A 26,442-nucleotide genomic window follows, 5' to 3' on the forward strand; every position below is an offset into this window, starting at 1 on the left:
ATAGGTCCACAAAAATGAGCTACATAATCTAACACACACCTCACACACAGAGTAGGTGATAAACACCTCACCTGTGTCACACCCATGAACTTACATCCTTCACAGAATTATTTCATTGCACAGAGAAGTTGCTGAGTTTTAATATTTATAGCAAATGAGGACAAGGTAAAAGTTGGCAAAGCTATAAACAGCAGCACTGAGATGTGGGGAACACGTGGCAAACATATGCATAAGACAGTCCAAGAAAATGCTTGGTGGAGGAAAAGGGGAAAAAAATAAATCAGTAACATCTTTCATGTCTGCAGGCTCTATCGCTGCTCTTTTCTGCAGTCCTTCCATTATCACTAAGTTAATGCACAGCTCATGACTAACCAGCTGCACCCTGTAACTATACAGGTGTCTGTGTGCAGAGAGAGAGAAACCTTATGTTCACAGTTGCATCTCCCCTGTTCAATATGCAGAAGCCTCTTACACAGAATTTCAGGAATTTGTTCCTGCTGGAGTAGCTCAGAGCACATTCTGTGGCCACTTTCACTCTACAGAAAAACACAACAGTGGATCTTTTCAAGTTTTATCAATTGATACTGAACCAAAATCAACCACCTTGAAAATTAAATAAAAACATGTGCATTTATGATCTGTCCGAATCTGTCTAAGCCTAGGTAATTCCCCAGGCTTCAGAAACACACGATCCCACCCTTGCTGTCTCACCTGGCTTCAAATGTGCTCCATACACTGTCATTCTGAACCACAAGAATTAGAATGGCTGTCTTCTTTGGAGAGCATTGGTGGTGAAATTAGTCTGAACAGTACTCAAAACCCTCTCCACTTGCCTAATTACATTCCCTGACAGGTGAGGTCCCCAGGACTCATCTTACAGCTGGACTGACTGGACAAGTAAGAAAAGGCATAAAATAGGCCAGTGATTTCTTCTTCTTGTTACTTGATCATATGAGTCTCTTCATCAGCATCATAAAACTCCTCATCTTCACTTCCACTCCCTGCAGAACTGTCTTTGTCTCCAGACTAGAAATAAAAATGAAGTAACTGGTTAGCACAGAAGCCACTAAACTAACCTCAAAATACACAGGCATGAGCCATTACGCCTCTGTCAGAATGCTGGTAGAGAAAAAGTAAGAAAAGATAGGTCAAATCACTGTACTGAAACTTTGTAAAAGACATTATGTGAGTTAGTATTTCGTTGCATCCTTGGTTCTTCAAAATCTTTTAAAAAGAGGTGGGCTTCTAGGTGATGGAGTTTCTCTGCTCCATCAGCACAGTACAGAACACATGGAGGAAGGAGACCCACTAGAATGGTTCTGAAGTGATAATCTACTCAGCTTTCTTAACTGAAGTCCAAGGTCCCTACTCTGTGGTGAGCTACTGGAAACAGAGGTCAGAACACACAGATTACTTGATGACATAAAAACTTCTTTATCTGAGTTATTACTTCTCCATATGTAGCATGGGTGTTTTCCTATTCAAGTTTTTCATTAAAAAGATTCCCCCATAACAGTGTTACAGAGAAGGGAAAAAACCCCAACATTACTACTTCATATGTTCAGAAAGTGAACTGCCTATTACAGGCACACTTACTCCAGCCAGAGTCCTTTTAACAACATAATTTATATCGTACACCCAACCTAAGGTCAGCTTTTACAGCTAATTGGTTTTTTATTTGGTCAATGTAGCGTTTTTCCATGAAACTCATACAACTTATTCCAGTTAAAAAGATCCTCCTGCTAGTATAAACTCCATCTAGTTTGGTACTTTAGATTTTTCCAGTGTGCTTGCATCCGCCCTAAGACTTCTGCCTTCCTAGTCATATGTGAAAAAGGGTGAGAGAGAAGGTGAAAAACTAGAGAGATGGAAATCATGTTCCTGACTGACAGTACCATGCAAGCAAAATCTGTAGCTTTAGATCTGTCTTCAGAGGAGTTTTGCTACAGCAATGTGCGTTAGCTGCAAAGGAATTTCAAACAGTTTGAGCACTAAGACCTGTCAGAAGATATAAAGGGAATCATGTTATGCTTTCTTCTGGATTTCTAAAAATTATTTGAGGAAAGTCAGGCTATCACTGGATGCTGTCCAACTTGAATATCACACTCATGTATGTTAACAGGGACAAAACCTCCACTCTGGGCAACCAGAACAAGTTATGCTGAAAGTGGTACAAAAGGACAATGGATTCCACAGGGGGAATTTCAGGGTATGCCAAATAAATTCTACGTTTTTCTTATATCAGCTTCGTAAGACCTCTCCGTGGCCTTGTCAAATAGGGTTAATGTTTAACAGCCTTCCATTGTATCAGCGCTTTCTTTGTGAGCTTTAAAAATACCCCTAATGTGTCACCAACATTCCAGATACAACTACACAGGATTACTTCAGGCCTGAACCAAGAACTTGACTTTTTTTCATTTGGATTCAGCAATTTTAATCCACCTGGGGAAAAGTGTTCCTGAAGAATGTTCTCTTGTGGTTTTTTTCCTTCTTTTTTCCTTTTGTGGATCCTGTTCAGATTGGGATTTTTAAGAAGCCTGCAGAAGTGCAAGCTGGGAAGATTTAATCCTGAGAAGGCTGTCTGTCAGAAGCGAACAGAGTTGTACAAATACTGACAGACAATACTTGTCACCCCAAAGAGCAATACTGACCTTACTTCACTAGAAAGGAAAATACAAATGTGACTTTCCCCCCTTAAGTTGTAGCACCTGCACTGTCTGCTAGAACTGCTTTTTGTTAATAAGCCATCTGCACAGTTAAGATGTAATAATGATGTAATTACCAAAGTAACAGCTGGTGTAAACTTGATGTAAATGTGTATGATGGATTTGTATAGCCAGCAAGAACGTGGTGCCATAACACATTATCCAATATGGTTAAAAATGTTTATAAAATGTGCATGTAAAGCAGCTGAAGTATAAAATTAATTGTTACAGGGCTGCCTTTTTCAAGCTTTCTTCAAGGGCGCTTTTGTCACTAAACTGTGCTGTCCTGTCAAGAATTATTACAGCTAAAATTGGTAAACAAGGCAACATGTTAAAGCCTTTGAAAGGAAGCAACTGTTCTTATTCTAGAAATAAACACTGCTCTGCCTCCCGATTTCTGTGAAAGTAAGCTTACAGCTACCTGTGAATCTTGGGGCGTTTGACCAAAAATTATTCAAATGAAAGTAGGTGTTATAAGGATCCTGTCTCATCTCAGCCTAATGGGACAACTAACAATTTTTGTTGAGTTGCCTTTCAAGCCTTCTGACCACTTTCATTAGTCCATCAAACTTAAAATTTTCAGACCTCACACAAATTCCAACACCCACTTACAGCTCTAACTACTCCTCTCTAATCCCACTCCATTCATGGAGAAACAGACATGTAAAAGAAGCCCAAACACACACCTCCACACAACTAGATGATGTACACACCTCAAGAGGTGTTCAGGAGTTTGACAAAACAAAGTATAAAGCAATGCAAAAGAACCCCACAACACTCAAGGAAGCCTCACTGAAAAATATCCTGCTGCCACATTTATTTATGCTTTTGCCAGGGAGTTTTGTAGCTCCAATGCTTCTGACAAATCTCATTTCCCAGAATCAACAGTAGGACAGATCTCAGAGGCTACTCTAGCTTTAACTAGTTTGAAGACTTGTGAGGATAGACCTAACAATTGACATTGCAGAACAGCCACTGTGGGTCAGGGCAGGAGGACAGCATGCTGCCTTTGAGAACAGTGCTTCACTAACAGGCTTCTGTTTTCTTTAACCTCCAGGGCTTCCCAAACTTCAACAGGCAGCTTTGCATGAAGCACGCATGCTGCAGCAATGTGTCTTTAGAGATTAGAGAGGCACAGACACCACTGAGTCCTTTATGCCAAAGGAAAAGACTGTAAGCTTTTGGCCTCGAAGGGATGAATTAACCCAGCTATGTTTCAGCCTGCATTTCCAGAAAATATTTCAGACATGATGGTAAGGTTACCAAACTATCTTCTGTATCTCCTCGGGGCCCATCCTCCACAGGCCAAGAATCACTACCCTAATCTATTTAGAGTGGCATATTCAAGCTGACAGCTGAAATAAACACAACGGAAAAGTACCAGGAAAAAGAAAAATGAACATACCTGTGAGCCATCTAGGGCTTGCAGTGACATGGCTTCATCACCCAGCCTCCAGTACGAGCATACCTGCAGGTCTGAAATAGTTTCTAGCAAAGGGCTGTTTAAGGTCTCTGGCAGCAATAAACTTAAGAGCCCAGACAAAAGACCAGTCGCTCCAAACACAATGTAAGGCAGAGACCACTGTACAGATTTCTGGAAAAAAGAAGAGAGACAGGTAGGTTGAGATTGGTTCTGTCCAGTTTAGACTGCATATTAAAGCACTTGACCTTTACAATCATTCCACCTGGCCAAGCATTTCAGCTCGTATTTAGCATAGAAGTTACTAATCCTAGTGGGGTTTTTTTAACCAACATTGTCAACTGTATCTTATCAATACTATTAGATCCACACAGATTCTGGGATGAACTTTAAAGGTTTGGCCTGCTGAATTTATACTCACTTGTTCAAGAGTACATACACCATGGACAAATGCATCATTTTGCAGTAGAGAAGAGGTATCACAAAATCACAGATGTGCTGGTTGGAAAGAGAGGTCATCTAGGCTAACCACCTACACTAAGCACAACTACAGCCAACACTAGACCAAGTCAGTCATAGCTTTGTGTAACCAAGTATTGAAAAACCTCCAAGGATGGACATTCCCCCTCTGAACAGACTGTTTCAGGGTGGCATTAAGCCTCCCAAAAAGAATAGTTTCCAAATTACCTACCTAAAGCCCGAGCCAAAACTTTTGGGCACTGACCCCCACTGAATTGTTCCGCACTGTTGCGAAGATCAAAGGTGCAATTCCCTCAAGCTTTCATTGAAGCCATGTGCTCTAGGCCCCTGACTATCTTGGTTACCCTCCACTGGACCCTCCCCAGATTTTTCCATATCACTCTAGACCTGGGGAAGTCTTCTATATAACTTGTTATCCATAATCATACCTGGGTGTCTTCCAGAAAGGCCAGTTGATCCCCAGCCTGTACTGACCATGTACTTAGTCAACAAAGAAGCAGAATTTTATTCCTGTTGGCCTTCATCATATTTCTGTTGGCACAAAAGGTCCCACTGGACTCAAGGTCTACCATTTAGTGTGTCTATCACTCCTCTGTATTTTGCATCCTCTAAAAACGTGAGGAGGATGTCTTCTGTTGTATCCTCTACTGGTCACCAGCCACTAAATACCAAGCCTGTCACTGACTCTTTTGAGCCTGGTGGTCCATGCAACATTCAAATTTAATATTCCTTTCATCCAGGACATACTTCCTCAGCTTCCAAACAAGAAAGCCTTACAAAAGCCTTTCCTACTCTCCTCCTTTTCCTCATCTGTATTCCCTTCTGTGATGAAATAGTAGACTATCAAATCAGGATGGTTTAGTCTAATTTGAATTGTCCTAAGTAAATACACATACGCTAGTCCTGATTATGTTCTTGGCCTTCACATGCCCAGAAAGAGATTTAACTTCAAACTGAGCTTTGCCCTACTTACCATAACTCCTGACAGCCTAAACAATGTTTATATCCCTCCTTTGATGTCTGTCCCTGTTTTCACAGGGCTTTTTACAAGCAAAAACTACATTAGTAAAAGTGTATGCAGAAGTATGCATTGTCTACAATAGCTCAAAAACGTATACATTCACATTCAGCTGACAAGTAAAGCAGGCACACTTAAAAAAAGGCAAGAGTTTAGCTGTTTGTTTCAAAAGCCTCACTTTTAAAAGAGCAATTCCAAATTGAGAAATTAACAGGCTGTGATCAAATACAAGAGCAACATTTCATCTCCTATCTCAGCAATTAACTTTTCTCATTCTGATCATAAAATCTTCAGACAAAAGATACTGAAAACGCATTAGAATAGTTGAAGACATTCCAAAAATAATTAAAAAAAAAAGACTTAATTCTTTGACAAATTGATGTTGACTTGTTATTTAAACAGATTTGTTATCACTTTCATGGGAGCCCTGCAATTTGTGTTTCCTGCAGTGCTGTGTCTGTGACAGACACAGCGCAATGGATGCCCACGCTGCTGCACAGAAGCTGCCTATTGAATCTACCCAGGAGACCGGCGCCAGGCTTGGCTCTGCCTGTTCTACCCCAGATGTGCTTCCACCCTCTTCGTTCTGCACATTAGAATCTACCCTTTTGCCAGCCCTCTGCCTGACATCACAAGATTGCAAACAGCAGAGAGGAAAGTTATTCCAGATTAAATCTGTCACATTAAAGATCTGTCACTTGACCTCAGCCAACAGTTTGTGTGGAAAGACTGGCACACACTGTTACCTGCATACATGTAAGGCTATGAACACTGAGGGAAATAACTGTGTTGTCCCCACATTTCATTCTTCAGAACTTTTCTTTGCCTTGACAGACAGCTGTAAAACCTGTTCTCAAAAGCCTTTCTGGTACATCATCTCCACACACATCATCATTGTCGTTCATGGAGAGATAAACCACTTCTCTTACAATTATAATCCATGGATATTCAATGAAGTGCACCGACTAAAACTAGTTTATTACCAGAAATAGGAGTTATCGATCCCACATGCTTTATTTTGACGCAGTAGATCTTTTAACTATGCGGGGGTTTTGCTATTGCTCACACAGGGTTTAAAATTGGGGTATCACCCTCTTGGTATTTGGAAGTTCCTACACTGCTAAACTCCACTAAACTAAGTCCCAAAATTCCCACAGGGCTAAAACACCTACTGAACTAAGAAACATTGAGTCACTGTCTACTCAGATTATATTGCAATGCCTTTCACCTACCACAATACTGTTAACTTACTATCCAAAATATTCCCCCCTCTGCGAGCCTCTGATGCATCAGAGCCACAAAACAAAAAAAACACGTAACACTGAGAAAATCAAACAAACCAATGAAGGGACGAAAGGAGCAATGATTCCACCAACACGGGAAAACATGGAGCAGGCACCCATTCCAACATTTCTAAGAAAAAAACAAAAATTATTAATCAGAAACATTCTCTAGGAGAAATTACAACTTTTGAAAAGTACCACTGAGCAATGCGAAAAAAATAAAGCCTCGGTCATGAGATTAACTGGCACATTAACTGGCAAAGAAAAGTCAATTTTAACTGAAAGTATCCAAAGGCAGGAATTAAAACATATGCTTTGTGCTTTAAAAGAAGCCAAAACCCCCTGCACACTCAGAATCCCAACATACACACACAGATAGAGAGGGGGGGAAAAGTGCGATTTCAGTTAATGCATCTTGTCTCTGCCTGAAACTCTGGCCCCATCCAATTTACCAGCAGATTTACCCACTGACCAAGAAGCCAAAGGACTATTTTACTGCTATATAAAAGATGGTTAATCTGAAGAGAACACTGCAAAATTAAGGAAAAAAGAAGTGAGAGAAGGAGAAGAGATTTAGCATATAAAACTATAGATAATCATTACATGTAAATGAAAAAAAATCAAATTAAAGGGTATAGTTAATAGAAAAAAGTAACAGAGAAGCAGAAGGTGTTCAGGTAAAAGAACCAGAAAAATGAAGACCTCAAAATAAACTTGTGTTACCTGATCACTGTGGGATAAAGTTCTGATGTGTAGATGTAGACAATGTTAAATGCAGCACTGATTGTCAGCTTCCCCAGCAAAGACAGAGAGCGACTATTCACCACCGCAAACACTCCAGTATCTGACAGAGAAAACGTGACCCTTGTAAGGCTTTCAAGCACTTCGATACATCTCCGTTATCATTTCAATCACACGACAGTATGGAGTGAACCAGAATCTACTGAAGAATCTTCTAAGACAGCCAAGGGCTTTTCTATCAAAGGACAGTATTTGTCAGAGGTAATATGTACCTTCAGAAGAACTCTCAAAACTCAAGAGAATCCAAGGAGCTTTCTTTTAGACAGCAATGGCAGAAATACTCCCACATAATTTATATTCTGTGTCTACAGACTTATTACCTTCACCTGGACAAATCTAATTGCACAAAGAGGAAAACTCTCAATAAAACACACTGAAAAAAATAACTGAAAAAAATAGATTTTAAATTCATGGCAGACTTGCTACTAGCCCAAAATTGTTTCCTTTCTATTACATATAATCTGATAGAAAAAAACTGGGTTAAATGACAGTCCCAGAAACTACAGAATGGAACTATTCCTCAATACCAGAAAAGAAACTGAGTTTTCCTTTCCTTGCCTTCAGTGTTACAGTAAGTGACATCTTAAAGCATTAAAATCCTGCATTAAGGTTGCACTAGAACATCAAATTTCAGAGATGTAAGAAAAAATCCTGTAAACAGCAAAAGTTGAAACTAAAACTCAACATATGCTGAGTCTACCAATAATAAAAAATACTAAACTAGTTTTGTCAGTAAGTTGAAGAAAAGAATGCTGGATACATTTTTCAAAAGAGAACAGTGTTTTTTACTAACAAGAGCCCTATTCAATGTAAATTCCACAGGATGATATCATGCTTCTTACATTAGAACTAGAGGGACAGGAAGTTGCTGTAAAAAATGATACAAAATGTCCCATCCAAGTCAGTTTTGTCCAAATGGCCAGTGCTTACTCACACAATCCATATCAGAAGAGGCATTGAATGCCTACCAAGAAAGGCTACAGCATAACCCATTACTGCTTTGAACAATTCATGCCCAGCAGAGACAGATGCTTAGTTCTACCCAGTTCAGTTCCTAAGGCACTTTGTTCCTGGCTGACTTTGGCAGTTCATCACACAGCTGATTTCCTTGTCTCACAGTTCTATCCTCTGAATCATAGAACGGTTTGGGTTGGAAGGGACCTAAGAGATCATCCACTTCCCCCCCCCCCCCCTCCCCCCGCACTGTGATGGGCAGAGGCACCATCCACTAGACCAAAAGCCCCATCCAACCCAGCCTTCAACACTGCCAGGGAGGGGGCAGCCACAGCTGTCAGTGCCTCACCACACTCCCAATAAAGAATTTCTTCCTTATATTTAATCTAAATCTACTCTCTTTTAGTTTAAACCCATTGCCCCATGTCCTACCACTACACTCCCTGATAAACAGTCCCCGTCCAGCTTTCCTGTAGGCCCTTTTAGGTATGGGGAGGCTGTAATAAGGTGCCCAAGGGGCCTTCCCTTCTCCAAGCTGAACAAGTCTACCTCTCACAGCCTATCTTCACAGGAAAGGTGCTCCTCTGAACTCATGGCTCTCCTCTGAACTTGCTCTAACAGCTCCTCATCCTTCTTGTGCTGGGGACCCCAGAGCTGGATGCAGTACTCCAGGTGGGGTCGCACCAGAGTGGAGGGGCAGAATTCCCTTGCACTTGGCCTTGTTGAACTTCATGCAGTTCACATGGGCCCACCTCTCAAGGCTGACAAGGTCTCCCTGGGTGGCATCCCTTCCCTCCAGGTGTCAACTGCACCACTCAGCTTGGTGCCATTTGGAAGCTTCCTGAGGGTGCACTCGATCCCACTGTCCACATCTCTGACCAAGATGTTAAACAGTACCAGCCCCAGTACCAACAATCCCTGAGGAACACCACTCATCACTGCTCTCCATTTGGACACTGAGCTGTTGATCGCAAGCCCCAGAGCGACCAGCCAGCCAATTCCTTACTCACTGAGCAGTTAATGTTAAGTTATGTGGCCACATTACTAATACCACAATCACATCAGTCTTGAATGTTAGACAGTAGTCAGGAAAAGACAGAAGCTTGCTCCAAGATTCAATTCTTAGGATCTTCTGACATTGGACTTTGATTTAGAGACACATACAAGTTGCACAGGTACTTCTCACAATGACCTATCATTTGGCTAATCAAGATAATCCCAAAGAATGGTGTTCTTGGGGTATGTCAGAAACACTGGAATTGAGGGACTGATGTGATCAGAACTAAAGGGCAGGATCTGAAGACAAACATGTGAAACCAAGCCTTTCTAACAAGCTTTCCCTAAGGTCCTAGGAAGGTTGCTGCTTATCCTTTTTGCAAGTTAGCTTCTCTGGCTTCAAAAATTTAGACTCATGTGTTGTATGAGCCTAATCCACTGGCAACCATCAAATTCTTAAGAGCGTAAGAAGCCAACTTCTTACCATGCACTCCAGAAACAACAGGAAATATTTACCTTTCTTTTTAGGTAGAAACATGACAATGAGACAAGCCAGTCCTCCCAGGAACAGAAATGCACTCAGCGTTCGCTTCCGACCAAACCTGATGTGTAAGAGTAAAAGGTTTATTCTGCGTTAGGTCCGCAGCTGGCAGAGCAGGGAGCCCTCTCTAGTCACGCTGCCTCTTCACTCGCAGCTGGACGTTCTGAATGCCATCTCTCACAAACACTTCCTCTCACTCTGTTTTTAAACAAGTTTCTACTGCACTCTTAAAGTCATCATCACGAACTCTTTATGTGGCGGGTGACCGTTTCTAGGATCTTGATTTGCTCCCCACTGTGTGCACGTGTTTGTAAAACCCCTCAGGAGGCACCAAGAGGAGAGACCGGGAGGTGAATCCTACAAGAAGTGAAAGATGTTTTCCAGGGCACCCTGGCTCAGGAAAAGGCTAAATATCCGAATCAGCAGCCCTGCTCACATACTAGTGCACACATAAGCTGCTATATCAAACCACAGGACAGTTCGGTTGAGTTTAGCTGCAATAGCTTTGACCTAACAGTGAGAATGAGGATTACAAGACAGAGGTGGGGAGAATGCCATCTTGTGTTAGCATGGCGCCAGCACAGCTAGGTTCCACTGGTACAGGAGATCAACTTCACCTCCCAGCCAAATTTAGACAGCTCATTAATAAGTAAGTTAGTGAGAACAAGGTAAACTGCTGTGATTTGAAATAAAGATATAGCAGTGGCACTTTCAAAGAGAAAAGTGCATTTTCCAGAAGAATATAATGAAGGAAGAACAACAAAGTGGGAAAGCCCCACCCAACAGACAAGGCAGGAGACACAATATACAGGAAACCTCTATTTGAGAAAAAATATAACAAAACAAAACCCCGAATGGGTTAATAGATTTTATACTTACCATTTTTGGTTAATCAAGTAAATACAGATTGGGTATGCTGGGATTTCTATCAACCCTGAAAGGGCTAAATTGGCATAAATACTTCCACCTAAGTCACCCACATTAAGGGTCAGACCATAGTAAACCAAACTGCACACAAACCTGCCAAAGACAGAGAAAGAATAAAATCAGAGCTGCTGCTGAAAAAAAATAAAATCAAAGCACTGGTCTGGCACAAAACACTAAAAACTAAATTTAGTGTTTCAGAAGATGGGTCTAAAAACGTTTCTCTGCAACTGTGTCATGCTTTCTAGGTAATGAAACAATTTTGTCTCTGCACAGACCCAATTTCTGTCTTATTACTCAGTTAAATTTAGTCTACAGAGAAGAAAACTGTGCATAAATCAGAATAAAATATGATCAGGATTATATTCTTTGACTTAAGATATTATGTCTTTGTCCTTTTTTTATCAGGTTTCACTTTAGGATTTACACACAATAGGAGAACTACGGACTTTCTCAAACAATTCAGATGATACTTTTGCCTTCTTTTAATTTCTACACCCTAGTCCAGTTTTATTCATTCCCTAATGATGATTTTTTTTATTTTTCCTTTGTAACCCTGACTGGCTATTTTCTTTACAGAGAGGAAAGGAACAGGTACTAGTTCATTCTGCAGGAAATCAGCAATTCTCATTTAAGGAACAGAAAAATCAACTACTCTGTGTTTGGAAAAGCAACAGGAAAACAGCTCTGTGTTGTCTACTGACAAAATGATGCCTTCTTTTTTCCTTAATCAATACAACTTCCCCAAATACATACATTATAAAAACAGTAATAGCAGAGGACTCTCATACCATGTCATACCTAAAGTGTATTTCAAAATGGCACCAAAAGACTCAGTGCTAGCAAAGTGATCTGAAACAAAACAGGCACTTTGGGAGGGTTACGTTTCTGCTAGTGACTAGAGGCAACTCCTGCTCCCTGTTCCCATCACAGGTTTCTGCTCCTTTCTCCAGAACTGCTAGCACTGCCTCTACTTTCTTTCTATTAAGAAAATACTCGCTCACTAGACAAGGTAGGTCACCCACCCGCCAACAGTAACAGGCTACTTACACGCAAACCAAAGAATAATCCATGGGATGGAAAGAACTGACACGCAGCACTGGGTCAAAGAGGAGGACAGCGTGACTAATCTCAACAGCCTTTGAGGCTCAGAAAGGAAGAGATGGTTCTCAACTATTCTGAGACTCAAGAGGCATGATAAATGCAAAGATAAAAGACCTCAGGAACAGACTGTAAAAACAGCTTCACGTTAGGAATGCACTAAGGAAATGATCTAACATGAGGATCCTGTTTAGATGCAGTGTCCCAAGTAACACAGGCTGAGACCAAGTACAACCTGCAAGACAAGCCGCTGCTCAGCAAGGTGTTCTCTTGAAGACATTAAGAGGCAACAGAAGCACTCAGCTGGACCTACAAAGCATTTCAAGTACCAGGTAAACATCATGATCAAGGTGCGTCCCAAGAGTATCCTGTATCTGAACAGATCCAGGAAGCTGCCAGCCTCTCTGGAGCTCCTCTCTGCTGGGAGTTTTAAGGAAAAAGTGCACTTCTGCTTGCGGTTCCTTTTTGCAATGAGGTAGAGGGCATCTTCTGCTTCACTCAGCCGGCCTTGTGAATAGAGCCAGCGAGGGGACTCTGGAATGAATCTGAAACACACAGGCACAAGGAGATAGCTTTAGGGCTTTTTTTCTTCTATGACTTGTCTATGGAAATATACTGAAATGCATTTCAGCCTTAAAGAACTTTTCAAACAACCCTTCAGGTACAGAATTCATTTACTGAAATGGAGACAAACATGTTGAGAGGAAAGGGAACATAAGTCATACATAATTTAAATACCAAGAAATTATATTAAGTACATACATATATACACATACCAACACATACACACAATATTACAAATTACAACATAATTTGGACATTCTCAGGGGAATTCAGAATTAAGGAGGCACATGACTACAAGTAACCACAGAATGTGGTTATATTCTGTTTTTCATTTTCTTACTTTTTTCCCCAAATTCTCTCCTATAGAGGCAAATGCAGAGGCTGTGCAAAGGTCATACTCGTTCCCCATGTGCACTGTTCACTTGATAGATCTGTAACTCCAACACAGCCTATAAAACAAATCTTCTTCTATTACTTTCAGATTCCCAAAACTAATTTAAACTTTAGTCTTTTGCCAGAAGCTTTCTAGGATTTTTGCCTCTGACCAGAAGTGACATTTTTTTTCTTTAAATTAAAAGGAAAGTGATTCTATGGTTTTATAAAATAAAAAAGCTTAGGAAGGAACATGTTTTGATAAAAAAACTGATAGCATTTTCTGCACAGAGTAATTTTTAAGCAATGTGGGAGGGAGGCAGTGTGAAATCTGGAGTAAAAAGAAGTCTGAGCACAGCTCAAGTCCCAAGCATAAAGTACTTTAAAAAATGGTATATATCTGAAAGGTTTCTCCCTCCCACCCCCACCCCAAGGCCCCAAACACCACCTTAGGTTTGAAATATCAGAAGTGTCATCTCTGCTTTTCACCTCATGAACATCTTTTAAGACCTTTCCCTGAGTTTTGATGCTTGCTTTGAAAGGCTGCATAGCCTCTTCAGCAAAGAGCTTCATTCAGAAAGTTACTGAAGTTAAGCAAATTCTGAAAGGAAAAAAAGCCTTAAGTTTGAACAGCAGCTAAGCTTATCTTCTTATTTGAGTTACTGAGATTTTGCTGTCAGGAAGTATACCGAAAGAGCAGACTGCATCATACAGCTTTCAGTGCTGAAGTTCACAAACACTATCTTAGTAAGGTAACCCTTCTTCCTCTTCTTTCCTATTCACACTTGAAAAATAAAAGGAAGCTGCCTACTTGTTTCTTACATATGTCACCTTTAAGACTTTATGCACAAGCACAGTAAGAGAAACACCATGTTATCACGTAAGGGGAAAACCATTTCTGTACCTTGTAACAGGCACATGTAGCATCTTGTAGCTCAACAAACCACAGTTTAGATCATCTACATATACCAGCTAAAGAATGGGATGTTCTTCTTTACCAGTCCTGAGAATGTTCCTATCTACAGTGACAATGCACATACAATTTAATGTACAATATCAAATACTGCAGCTGTGCTATTTGAACAAACCAGAGAGCATGGCGTGGGAGAGGTTGAGAGAAATACCTTAGTTACACCACTTCACACCACCCTAGAAAAGCGCCTTGACTTAGTTGTTTGGTTTACTGGTTGATTTAGGGTTTGTTTTTGGGGTTTTTTTTCCTTTTTTCTTATTTTTGACATCTTTCTTGACAAAACTCAGTTTGAAAAATAACTTACAGAGAGAGAAGAAAGACAACTGTTCCTTCTACGTTAACCACGACAGCCAGAGTCCTCCAGGAACGAATGAAGTAGCCTAATAAAGCATACTGGGCAATTCCCACAGCAAAAAACAAGCCACCGATAGATCCTAATTACAATTAAAAGCAAAACATTATCAGTCTTTTAAGTAATATTATTAAGTCTCAACACATGGAATCAAACAGAAACTAACACTTCATTAAGAAAAATTTACTCATCAATAGAGGCAAAACCACAGGTATTTGATCAACGACCATTCAGTCCTTCTCCCATGCAGGGCAGACATATTACCTCTAATTGCAAAAATCAATAAAAGTCCAAAATGCACCATTCTGCATCCTCCTCGCCCAAAGCAGCTCCATAAACCATTAAGTCTTGTAATTCCAAATATAAGTATGTTTCCACTCTCTGTGTGTCAAACTGCAAACCATGGAAACACTGGTACTTTTGGGACTACAGTGTATTTGTTTGCAGCTCTCATGATTTGTAAGTTTTAAAACAGTCTCAGTGTAGCAATTCTTTGGCACTTGTCACAGAAGGGGTAAGTCAGACCCCACAGCTGTAATTGTTCAATTTATACATTTCATATCGAAAGGACAGCTTCCACACTAGCAACCTAGATAGTTAAGTGTGTCTGTACCTTTTTTCCCCCCAAGTGCTCAGTCTGATTACCACACAGGACTATATTCTTTTCATCTTTTTTCACCTCTTCTTTTTGTTTCATTTTCCCCCTACCCTTTGGATTTCCTTTGAGAACTGCCAGCAATGAAAGAATTGATATTTAGCACACAAACACTAAGCTCTGTTTAGCAGAGTCCAAAATTCTGATGGATAGACCTCAGCTATCATGAGCCTCAGGTGAATATTTAGCTGTGTAACATTCACAGAGGATGTTTTAACTGGTCCTTTGCTAACTTGAATGATGCGGAAATCTGAATGTCCCCAGGTCATCTACTGTGCTTGCCTGAGGTTCGTATTAAAGCAGGGCTCAAAAGACTGTGGGCACAGAGATCCTCAAGCAGAGTTACGTTTGCAGCTGCTGTGGTGTGAGATTGAAATCTGTAAATTCTGACAATAAAGACACTGAGAAACTTCACCTGCTAGTGCCCAGTAGGCAGTGCCCACACACTCATTCAGTAGAACAAAGGCCACCAGTGACATGCCACCATTCATCATCCCTACCAGGAAGCGAGAGATGGCAAAGAACTCATATGAGGGTGAGAATCCATTTGCAATGGCAAACAAGATGTCCAGGGCAAAACCTGTAAAACAAGGCAAAAGGTTTCATTTCAGAAGAGCACCCAGAAGCATTTGTCAGTATCTTTACTTGATGTTCAGTGGCATCTGTCCTAAGCAATCACATTCAACAACTACAACACACTGCTACATACCACAGGTTTGGGCAGAAATACAAGTATCTGAAGTCAATACCCTAACAGGAGGGGACACAAAAGGAGTGGTTTCTGGTACATAAATTTCAGTAGTAAACCTTCAAATTCAGTTCACAGCTGACAATTGTTTTTCACATACTCAGGATTACTGTCCAGCTCCAGTTAAGATTGCTTGTTATTTATCCCCATAAAGAAGCCAGATTAAATATATGTGACCAAATATCTCCCCTTTTTCTTGGAAAGGAGTTCATACAAACTAGGAAGAGAAACATTACCAGGTACCAGTACACAGGGAGTTGTACTGCATAGCAAGCCCACCTTTATTTGCTTTGGTGAGGTTTTTCCTTTAAGAAAATACCAGGTTTTTTAATTGTACTTGCTCATCCATTGACACACAACTTTATAAATACATACATGAAACATGAAGTTCCAAATGTTGTTTGATCTAGGGACAGTAAAAAAAAAGCTTGAGCTTTAAAAAACAATGAGGATCACAATACATAAAAATTAAATCACGTAGACAGGAGATATAAGGTGCCACAAATTCCTAGCAGATTATACATGTAAAAACACATTGCTAATAAATTATTACAAATATTAATTGTAACATGTGGAGATGTCATGAACATCACATGCATAAGTGTAAGCCCTTATGGTATGATTCCTAAATTCAGAACACTCTGATTGAACAGCCAAATACTAATTTACTGCCCCTACTTACATTCCTGAAGTATATTGGAAGGACAAAAAAAACCAATCAAACACCACCCCCACAAAGCATCATTCACTCCTGTGTATCAAAACTCTTAGCAGAAACTGGGCTCGTCACTGATGTTCATAGGTAGGTCACCTCCAATTCATTAATTTTTCCAGGTGGCAGTGGTTACCTGTAAGATAGACTTTCTTCCTCCCAAAGCGATCCGAGAGCTGGCCAAAGGAGATTGCTCCAACGAACACACCACTGAAGTAGAAAGAACTGGCAGCACTGACTTTGTATGATGTGTTACCAATTAAAAACCACTGGATGGGGGGGGAGGAAAAAAAAAAAAGGAGAATTACCTAAAATCCAAGCAGTTCACCTGCAGCTAATACTTGGAGGGGATTACACATACTTGCATAAGTCTTTAAGCATCATATTCAGTCACCAAAACACAACTGCTGTCTCCCACATTCACCACCACTGTGGTGGTACTAACCAGTTGCACAGTTCCTCACATCATGTGCAGTCTCTGATTCTGATATCAACAACAGATCCCTCACAGAATATTGCAATTTTTTGCAGCCTTCTCCCTGTCTCCCTTTTATTGCCTTTTCTCACATAAATGTGTTAGCTTAAATAGACCTCTTGACATATGCCACTGCAGTGTGTTGACTTACTTTGCCAAAATAAAAATTGTTATGTCCAAAGATAATCCAGCACCCATTCCTCCTTATGAACACCTAAGTAGCATTAGACAGGCTTCCTGGTATTGCAAACACTAATTTTTTAGAGTCTATTTTCTGTCATTTCCAATTCTTCTCAATTCCAAATACACAAGCCTGATCTTCATATGTTTAATTCTTACAGACCTAATGTCCTGGATAGAAGAATTTCTTGTCAGGTTCATTCTCCTGCAAAACTGCAGAATGAAAATATGCCATGCTCTCACTGCTCAAAAGTTATTTCCTTTGTATGCTAAAAACTCCAAGTCTTGTGGTTTTGCTTTTTCTACTCCTCTTGCATCTTAAGATAATGTTTCTTCTTAGTGACACCCAACTTTTCTCCCTGTGCTGGTAAGCTGGTGCTTATGTCATTATCCCTGTAATAACACTCTAATCTTCTCCTCATAATCTTCTCTTCCTCTACCAAAACCCTGTTAGCTATCCTTTCTAGTAAAGCTCATATTATTTCAAAGCTCAGTTATAAACCACCTCACCATGAGAACAGAGCCATGCAATTAAACCTCACCAAGATTAGGGAGCTAACAAAACAAAATCATTCATAAGCTCCAAGAAAATAACTTGCTTACTCTCAATATATGCTTCATTTTGAATTGTCACTTTAATGGTGAAGTGCTTACTGATACGGTAGGTAATGTGCCCAGAAAGCATCAGGGCTGCCAAAATTCAATTTTGTGATCCACGTGACCACAAATCAGCTTTTGAAACTTCTCTACAATTTAAAAACAATTCCCAGAAAAATACATTTGTATAATAACAGCATATGAGATTAATTTTATCTTGAAGTAACATGGTCAGTAGGTTTTATGAGAGTTAGAAGAATCGTGCCCTAACTTTTGGTATATAGATTAGAAAAGCTGCCAAAACTGAAACTCAGTGACATGAGACACTTTCTGAATCATTCAGGGATTAAGGGATAATTTCGCTGTGAAGCAAAATTTATTCTGCAAATTCATCTCAACAGCTAAGAAGTCCTTTTATGTGCTCAAGGCTTTTCCCTTCTCCATAAAACATGATTTATACCAGCCATATATGTAACAAGCTTTTTATATTAGAGTATTTTTCAGTGTAAATTTGTAACGGTCATGTTATTAGTAAGTAATGTCACAAGATAAGCATGAAAAACATCCTCTTCAAGTGAAGAAAAAGCTTTTTTATATGCCATCAATTAGACAGCAACACACATTCCCCAAGTAAGTGTGGTATCACTAATATCTTTGTATTTAGCACATTAGTCAACTTACAAATATACCACACATTCAGCTAACATTGAAAAAAAATGTACTTTGATAGCAGGGAAACAGGAGAGGCAACAAGATTTTATATATATGGACCTTTACTGATAAGTATGTTAGAAAACTTCAAAGCAGAATCTACACAATTTGCCTTAGAATTTCTTTATTTTGCAAGTAAACTTTCATCCTGACCTGCATTTCTTATTGATGCCACTAAAATGCACAGGAATATTTATAAAATTTATGCCCTAAAGCACTGCTAGGCTCTACAAGCATGTCTGATTTGTCAAGTTTAAGAGAATAGAAGATTACTGGATAAATTAAAAAGCAAAATAAAAAAAGCCCAGAGAAAGTTTGAAAATCTTACTGAGCTTTAAATAATGCTTTAAAAAATCCACCATCCATTAAGATTTTAAATTAAACAGCAGCATAAGTACTCATATCCTCTTTATTACCATAATAAGAAGCAATTCTTGCTGTACACAACCGCCTGGTACTATTCCAAAGCTAGCAGTTTTTATTAATATGCTCATAACCAATAAAGTTAAGTGCTTTGCAGGACTAATTCGGATAGCATTAATGCCTCTGGACAATAGCCATGAATTATCAAGTGGTACTACAACTGACTCAACCGCATAGCTCTGAATTCAGGTCTTACAACAGATGCACTCGGATAGGGCTCTTGTACAAAGTAACTCGACGTGAGCAGGCACTGAAGGCCCCAGGAAGGGCAGATGTTGCACACATCAGGGGGGAGTCTGGAATCGTTTCTGCAAGGACTGTGGCCAGTCCATGAAAAAAGACACTTACAAAACAGAGGCAACACTGATAAAGCTAAAGTTTGTTTTGGGATAGAATGGGGATGCTGCTTTGCCCACCTGACTCCTCACTGCCCACGCCTTTCCTCGGTACCTGGAGCTGCAAAGATTGCAGAAGCCACTTCCTCTTCAGTTCCTTCACTGCTTGCTAACTCCATGATGGATGCACTACAAGCTTTTGACCTTAGCATGGGAATAGCAAGAGGCGGCCAGAAAGACCTCGGTTCCATGAAGGATTTTGAGTGTATTAGTACTATTAGATCCAATCTATAACTTCCACATGGAAAAGTTAAGATGTTTTGTAGCTCTGGTCAAGATCTGCACAGCAAAATAAAGCTAGTTTTTGTTGCCAGTAAAGATATGAACAGAGTACCAGTTATCTACCTGGAGGTAGCACCTGTTTCACTTGACAATCAAAACATGGATTAGCACGGGAGAAAGCAGCAGTGCAACCTGCTCCCTGCAACTGACCCAGTAAGATGTACTACTCATACACCAGGCAGTGAAACACCCTTCAGGCTTACCTCAGAGACTATTGATGTGAAGCTGCTGCTGAAGTGTACGTGCTTATACACCTCACTGCCATTGGCAGTCAGAAGCCACTCCCCAAAAGCCCTCTGCTCAGTCGCTGACTGGTTGCTATGGCTCTGATTAGCTGAAAGGTCTTGGAGATCCCAGTGGTAGGGAGGAGTTGCGCCCACCAACGCGATGAGGATGGCTTCAGTGGCCACATAGAGCTGGCATGAGACAAAAAACATCAAAGATGGTAAACATACATCCAAGCAACATTCTATCTGCAATTGGATCAAATCAGTATTAAAAAAATACTCCTTTCTTACATCTGCTTTCTACCACTACAAGATGCCACATACTGCCTCCATCTACCAAATACACTGAAGAACCACAACTTCAACACAGCAGCTCTTGCACTCATTTTCTCTCAAATAATGAATAGATAAAAAGTTCTTTCATCAGCCAGAGGCCGTCTCCCCAGCTCCCCCCAAAGTTTTGGTAGTACTAAGGAGACAGAATAAAACTATTTTTAATGCAAATATATTATTCTACTATATCCTATCTCTCCACTTGTGTTGTTCATTACTCTAATTTATTTGGAATAGATCTCCTCCTCACTGTTTCCTACCTAATCTTTTCCAGTTTTACCAAAATAACAGGAAATTGAAAATAGGACAGAATTCAATCTCTCTTACTCTTAAACAAATAAAAAAGCACACGTGTGAATAAACATATGCAATTTTCATATATCTATGCATGCATACACACATTCAAAGTCTACCTACAGTGATAAACAGTTGGCTTTGCTTAGGAAAGAATAAATAAAACTGCTGGAAATCCAGACATTTCAGGCCCGATCTAGAGCTGGACCACTACTGCTTGTTCAACAGAATGTTCACAGGCCACCACCTTCACTACATTGCAAATCCAACCTAAAACCCAGTTTGGGTTTTTTTCAAAGCCTGTTTGAACATAAGTACCATGACTTCTGCAACACAATACAGATGATAAAGTCCTCAGACAACAGCAGTTGCTGGTAACAAGAACACCACCCCACAAACACTCTCCAAATAAAACTTTACTGTCTCAAACCCTCACTGAAGAACAGTAATTCAGCACAGTAGCTCCTGTGTTAAAAAAAGAAAGATTCTGTTGCTTCTTCAACCTACTTCTTCCATTTAAAAAAAAAAGTCCTCAGCCATGCCACTCCATTCCTCCAACTGCTTCAGAGACCTCCTGAATACACCCTTTGCTCTGCCACCTCCTCTGTATGCTCTTGGGATGAATGTACCCATAGGAAGTACATTCTCTTAGATGGCTGCTGCACAATTAATTCTCAAAAGCGGGAAGACCATAGATAACCACAAATAAAGAAGTCTTAGGATCTCTGAATACATCCAGATCTAAATGAGAAATACTACTAATTAACAGAGACCTGAGTTATTACCTAGAGTCATAGAATATCCTGAGTTGGAAGGAACCCATAAGCATCATCACGTCCAACTCAGGGCCAGCCAAGCCAGAGCATGTGACTGAGCATCGTCCAGATGCTGCTTGAACTCAGCCAAGCTGGGCGCTGTGACCACTTCCCTGGGGAGCCCATTCCAGTGCCCGACCACCTTCTCAGTAAAGAACCTCTTCCTGAAAGCAATTTCTTTCCATCAGCTCCCTTCTGCATTCTACATGATAAACTGCTACTGTAGTGGCAAGAAGTAAATATATATTTTTTGAATCTTTCTTTCAATTTTTAAATATAAAATTATTGAATATCAAAACTATTTTGGAAGAAAACCCAAAATTGTTTAAATGTATTATTTAAGATAAAGAACAACCTCTATCTAGAGAACTACAAAAAGAAAGGCACCTAATCTGCACAAGGCATCAATACCTAAGATTACACGGAGAAAGAAGTGTTAAAAAGCTGAGTGGCCAGGTTGCTAGGGATGTATGGATACAGTACTCAAGAACAGTTTGAAATTACTGAGAAATGAGACTTACAGTTCATGATCTGAAATGAGAATTACAGGTCATTCATTATAGGTACATCCCTGTACACTGACTCACTCAATTCTTTGTCAGGACAAAGTTATAACATCCTTGCTTTTGTCTTGTGAAATAATAAACATATTTCTGAAGTAGTTCAGGAAATGAAATCCTTGAGGCATTTGGTTTAGAGAAAGACAGCATAACACTTTCAATTTTCGCTCTGGGTGAAACCCACCCCAGCTACAGACAACTAAATCAAAAAATAGGTGATTGCAGGCACACAAAGAAACACTACAGATATTTTTGCAATAAAAAAAAAAAAAAAATCAGTCTTAAGCATCCTAGTGTCTGCAGGAAGCAAGAATATACCAAAGATAGAAACACTTTCAACTGATCTGTTGAATTAGAGAAATGTATGAAGATAGAGACATGTTTTGATGTTATCAAATAATATTGTTCTATATTTAAGTTCGCTGGAATCACTGCTGTCACAAGATTCTCTTGCCTAGCCATCATCTGCCTTGTACTCTGGGTAACAGATATAGCAAACCCTCCATTTCATTGCAGAAAAACCAAACCAAACTCCCAAAAACACCCTCAAAAATTCATTTGCACTTCTGAAGATATTAAGGGTTTTCCACAAGTGGTCTCAAACACAATAAAGCAAACTCAGAAGAAGTTCAGGATACAGATTTTAACATTCAAATAAAAGGCAGGGGGTTTTGATAATGAATCCAGAGATTCTCCTCTTAAGAATTTTAAATGCTTGCACTTAGTAATAACACAGTTGCATAAAATGGTGATAAATATAATATGTCATCAAATCAGAATAGAAAATTGTATAACAGCTTCCTAAGGTAACATGGTCACATTATACACACAGTGGCAAACAACAAAACCTTTCATTTGTTCTAGAACAACATAGTACAAGTCAAGTCACATGTATGTAGTTTAATGTACACCTTTTATTCATAAAATATTTTAGTTAGCTTTACCTGGGTGTTAACAGCTGTGCACCAAACTCCCTGCGCTGATCTGTATTTATCAAGATGAATGCCAAGCACAGAGTGAGAAGGCAATAGCTCATTGTCACTGCTGAAGCACTGGCAGTTTTGTTTGGTTTAAGTTTCTTCTTTATGGTCTCTAGAGGTTAAAGTTTTATAGTCAATGGTGTAAGATTTATTAACAGGCAACATCTTAATAACCTGCAAACTTCCACTGTATTTGCTAAGTAGAAGGAACTTTAATTAGCCATTTATGGCTATTTCTAATTAACTTTAAATTAACATTTTAAAATTACTATTAATAGAAATGCCTGGAATGTCTTGACCAGCTTTCCTGGTGTTCATTTTCATAAAAAATTACTTCCAAGAAAAATGTAGAATCTCTAATAAGACTAGCAAAGGAGGGGAAGGAAGAACTTAGTTTAATTCATGTATAGTGAAAACACACACACAAATAATTTAAGAAACTCCCTTAGACCTCCTAACTTACCCATTATGAAGCACAAATGAGAAACAAAAGCGAGACTTATATTCTACTGAGAAGTGCTTTCAACCTTTTTAACCAGCTCATTAGCAATTCACAATCAGCCTGCTCATTCCAGACAAGTGTCAGATGAAGCATTCACTACTGCACAGAGTAATGAGTAAATCGCTGGCGTCTGACCTTTCAAATAGGGGAATATTAACACTGTACCTTGAGGAAAGACAGAAATTATGGAAGAGCAACAAATGACCTTGTTCTGGCAGAAGCCTGTGATGAAATGGTTACATTTTAGGATTAGAATTATTTCTATCGAACTCATGACAAGCAGCTGAAAAGCTGGAGGACCACCTTGGTTTTGAAGTCTGATGAACTCATCTGCTCTGAGTTAATTCAAAAGGGTGACTTGCCTCTAAAGTCACATGATTTTTTCCCCCCTGAATCTCTCTTTTGTATAGAAAAGCCCCATCTTTCTGCTGCAAAGTTGTAATCTGCTGCTGTCAACAGGCTCTTCTACTAAAGGATCTTTCCCCTCTTGGTAGCACAGTAAGAGACACCAGCTTATGGCAGGTGGGAAAGCTAGGCTGTAGTTATAAACCAAAGAATCACCAGGTGCAGAACGATATCATGTAATCTCTCAGACACTTTACAACCCCAGATCCACTCTGATAAGAACTAGTCGCCATGGAGAACATAACCACTGTTGATTTATTACATGTGCAATACAGTCAACACCCATCTTGAAAGAACCTAGGGTTTCTGTGGAGAAATTGAGGAAGCCTATCTAGAGCTTTTCAGCCCTAAAATGTAGACCTCCAGAATCCATAGAAAAAAAAAAAAAATCCAGTCTGTCCAAACACATACATCTTTATTCTAGAAATTCTTCAACATCTACATTGAAATCTAACACTGTACAGCAAACCACAACCCTCAGAGCCTCATTTCTTATAGCTGCGTGGAAAAAAGCCCCCTTAACCTTCACCTTCTCTTCTGTTGCAAATGCACAGGCATCTGACCCATTTCAAGCACTGTATCACTTCAGGGGGCAGTGGCAGCTGTAAAGGTTTGGTGCTCCTGCTCAGGCTGGCCATCCAGCACACGTGCTGATTGACCAGGTGACTGCTGCCACCAAACCACACACACACACAAGCAAGGGCTGCTTTACTCCCCATCGGCACGGGCACACATCTGAATCTCAAGAGCATGTAACTCCATCATACAAAGTTTCTGCAAAGGCAGCCCAAGGAGCAGCCAACTTCTGTGTATGCACCTTTGCTGGACAGGGCCACAGCAACACACTTTGTACCTGTCATCCTGCCTACTTAATGATGACAAAACCAGTCACAGCATCGGTGACAGGACTGCAGGGTCCATACCCAGACTCCTCAGTTCACCCGGCTATAAAAGTGATTTCATAGTGTGTCACAAGACTCAGATGATGAGCCTGGGAGTTAACAGGCACAATTATACTTGAGAGCAAAGGCCATGGATTAAAACATTTGTATTGTGATACATTATCTCCCTTTCTTTCTCCCCTGCCCATGTGTACACATAGTCTCTAACTTACCATGTTCTGTAGGCCATAAAATACTGTATTTTTCCACTAGAGAGCCACATCATCAGATCTATTCTCACTGACATGTCCTTCATTTTAGGGGCTCTGACTTCCTTTTCTCTTAGGAGACAGAACTGGTAGAGGGGTAACTGAACTCAGAATAATTGTTGCTCTGTATTTCTGACCTAAATAAAGTTTTGTGATCTAATTTATTTTTTTTTTAAACTGGAGTAGTTAATATAACTAATTCTGTTTATAGGTGTGGTGGTTTGGCCCTGGCTGGAGGTCAGGTGCCCAACAAAGCCACTCTATCACTTCCCTTTTCAGTTAGACAGGGGAGAAAATAGATATTGAGAGGCTCAGGAGTCGAGATCAGGACAGGGAGAGATCATTCTGCAATCAGCATCACGGGCAGAACAGACTCAGCACAGAACAAAGGACAGAAAACTCTCTAATTGATGACACTGCCCTGCACACCCAGTAACACCAGAGTCAGATAGTAAGAAATGCAACCAGATCTTAAAGCTCTTACCCCCACCCCTCCCTTCTTAGCAGACTTCACTTTAGCCATGGTTTTGCTCCCTTCTTCCCCCCACATTGTGGCACAAGGAGGGGCAAGGACTGAGGGAATGGGGGTTTTGGTCAGTTCCTCACAAGTTCTTTTCCTGCTTGGTGAGGGTGGGCATTCCTCGCACCCTTTGCTTGCTCCAGCATGGGGTCCCACTCACAGGAGACAGTCCTCCACAGACTTCTCCAACATGAGTCCTTTCCCACAGTGCTTCAACTCTTCACCAGGTACCCCAGCGTGGGTCACTGCTATGGGGTGCAGTCATAAATCACAGAATGTCTCTCAGGCTCACACTGCTCCAGTGTGGTCCTCTATAGGTCACAAGCCCCCCACCCCCAGGAAACCTGGTCTGGCATGGATCTCTCTGGTGTCTGTCTGTCTCCATGGGCTGCAAGTTCTGGCAGAGGCTTGCTCCAACACCAGTCACAGCATCTTCTGTATGTCTCCACCTGCTCCAGCGTGGGGCCTCTCCATGAGGTGGGGTCCTTTTACATGGGCTGTGGGGGGGGAACAACTGGTCCACCATGGGTTTCTCCATGGGCTACAGGGGCATCTTTCTCTCCTGCACCTGGAGCAGCCCTGCTCCCCCCACCTCTTCACTGGCCTTGGTGCCTGCACAGCTCCTTACATCTTCTCACTCCCTTCTCTGGTAGAAGAAAGCAGCTACTTGCAGTTTTTTCTCCTAAATGTGATTCCCAGAGGTGTTGTGACCAGTCACTGATGGGCTCGGCCTTGGTCGGCAAACAACTCCAGCCTTGAGCTGACTGGTGTTTGCTCTGTGGGGCCTGCAGACTGCTTCTGGCTGCTTTTAGCAGAAGCCACCCCTGCAGCCCCTACTTCTTCACCAGAACCCAGCCATGCAAAACCACATTTGTTTAATGAAACAATCTGTTTCCTTTCCTGTGCCGCTAAGACCTTCAGAATGTCTACTTCTCTGTGCTTCTCCCCAAACTCATACTTCTAACTATGCCCATAAGCAATTAACTCTTAAGGT

The 26,442-nt window shown here is 40.5% G+C and overlaps 1 protein-coding gene across 1 annotated transcript in view; it reads right to left on the reverse strand.

Annotated features, from left to right (window-relative positions):
* Window positions 1-939: 939 nt before the first annotated feature.
* The window catches only part of SLC22A15 (solute carrier family 22 member 15), a gene marked incomplete at both ends in the record, with an annotated part of 30,898 nt that continues 5,395 nt past the window's right edge, over window positions 940-26,442 (reverse strand). Inside the window, 11 exons of the mRNA XM_084267073.1 lie at window positions 940-1,026; window positions 4,111-4,299; window positions 6,964-7,036; window positions 7,630-7,750; window positions 10,174-10,259; window positions 11,078-11,218; window positions 12,553-12,768; window positions 14,437-14,566; window positions 15,555-15,719; window positions 16,736-16,868; window positions 19,866-20,078. Coding sequence (XP_084123199.1) covers window positions 940-1,026; window positions 4,111-4,299; window positions 6,964-7,036; window positions 7,630-7,750; window positions 10,174-10,259; window positions 11,078-11,218; window positions 12,553-12,768; window positions 14,437-14,566; window positions 15,555-15,719; window positions 16,736-16,868; window positions 19,866-20,078 — 1,554 coding nt within the window. The remainder of the gene's footprint in view (window positions 1,027-4,110; window positions 4,300-6,963; window positions 7,037-7,629; window positions 7,751-10,173; window positions 10,260-11,077; window positions 11,219-12,552; window positions 12,769-14,436; window positions 14,567-15,554; window positions 15,720-16,735; window positions 16,869-19,865; window positions 20,079-26,442) is intronic.

The sequence above is a fragment of the Gallinula chloropus genome (assembly GCF_964237585.1).
Source record: "Gallinula chloropus genome assembly, chromosome: 1".
NCBI lineage: Eukaryota > Metazoa > Chordata > Aves > Gruiformes > Rallidae > Gallinula > Gallinula chloropus.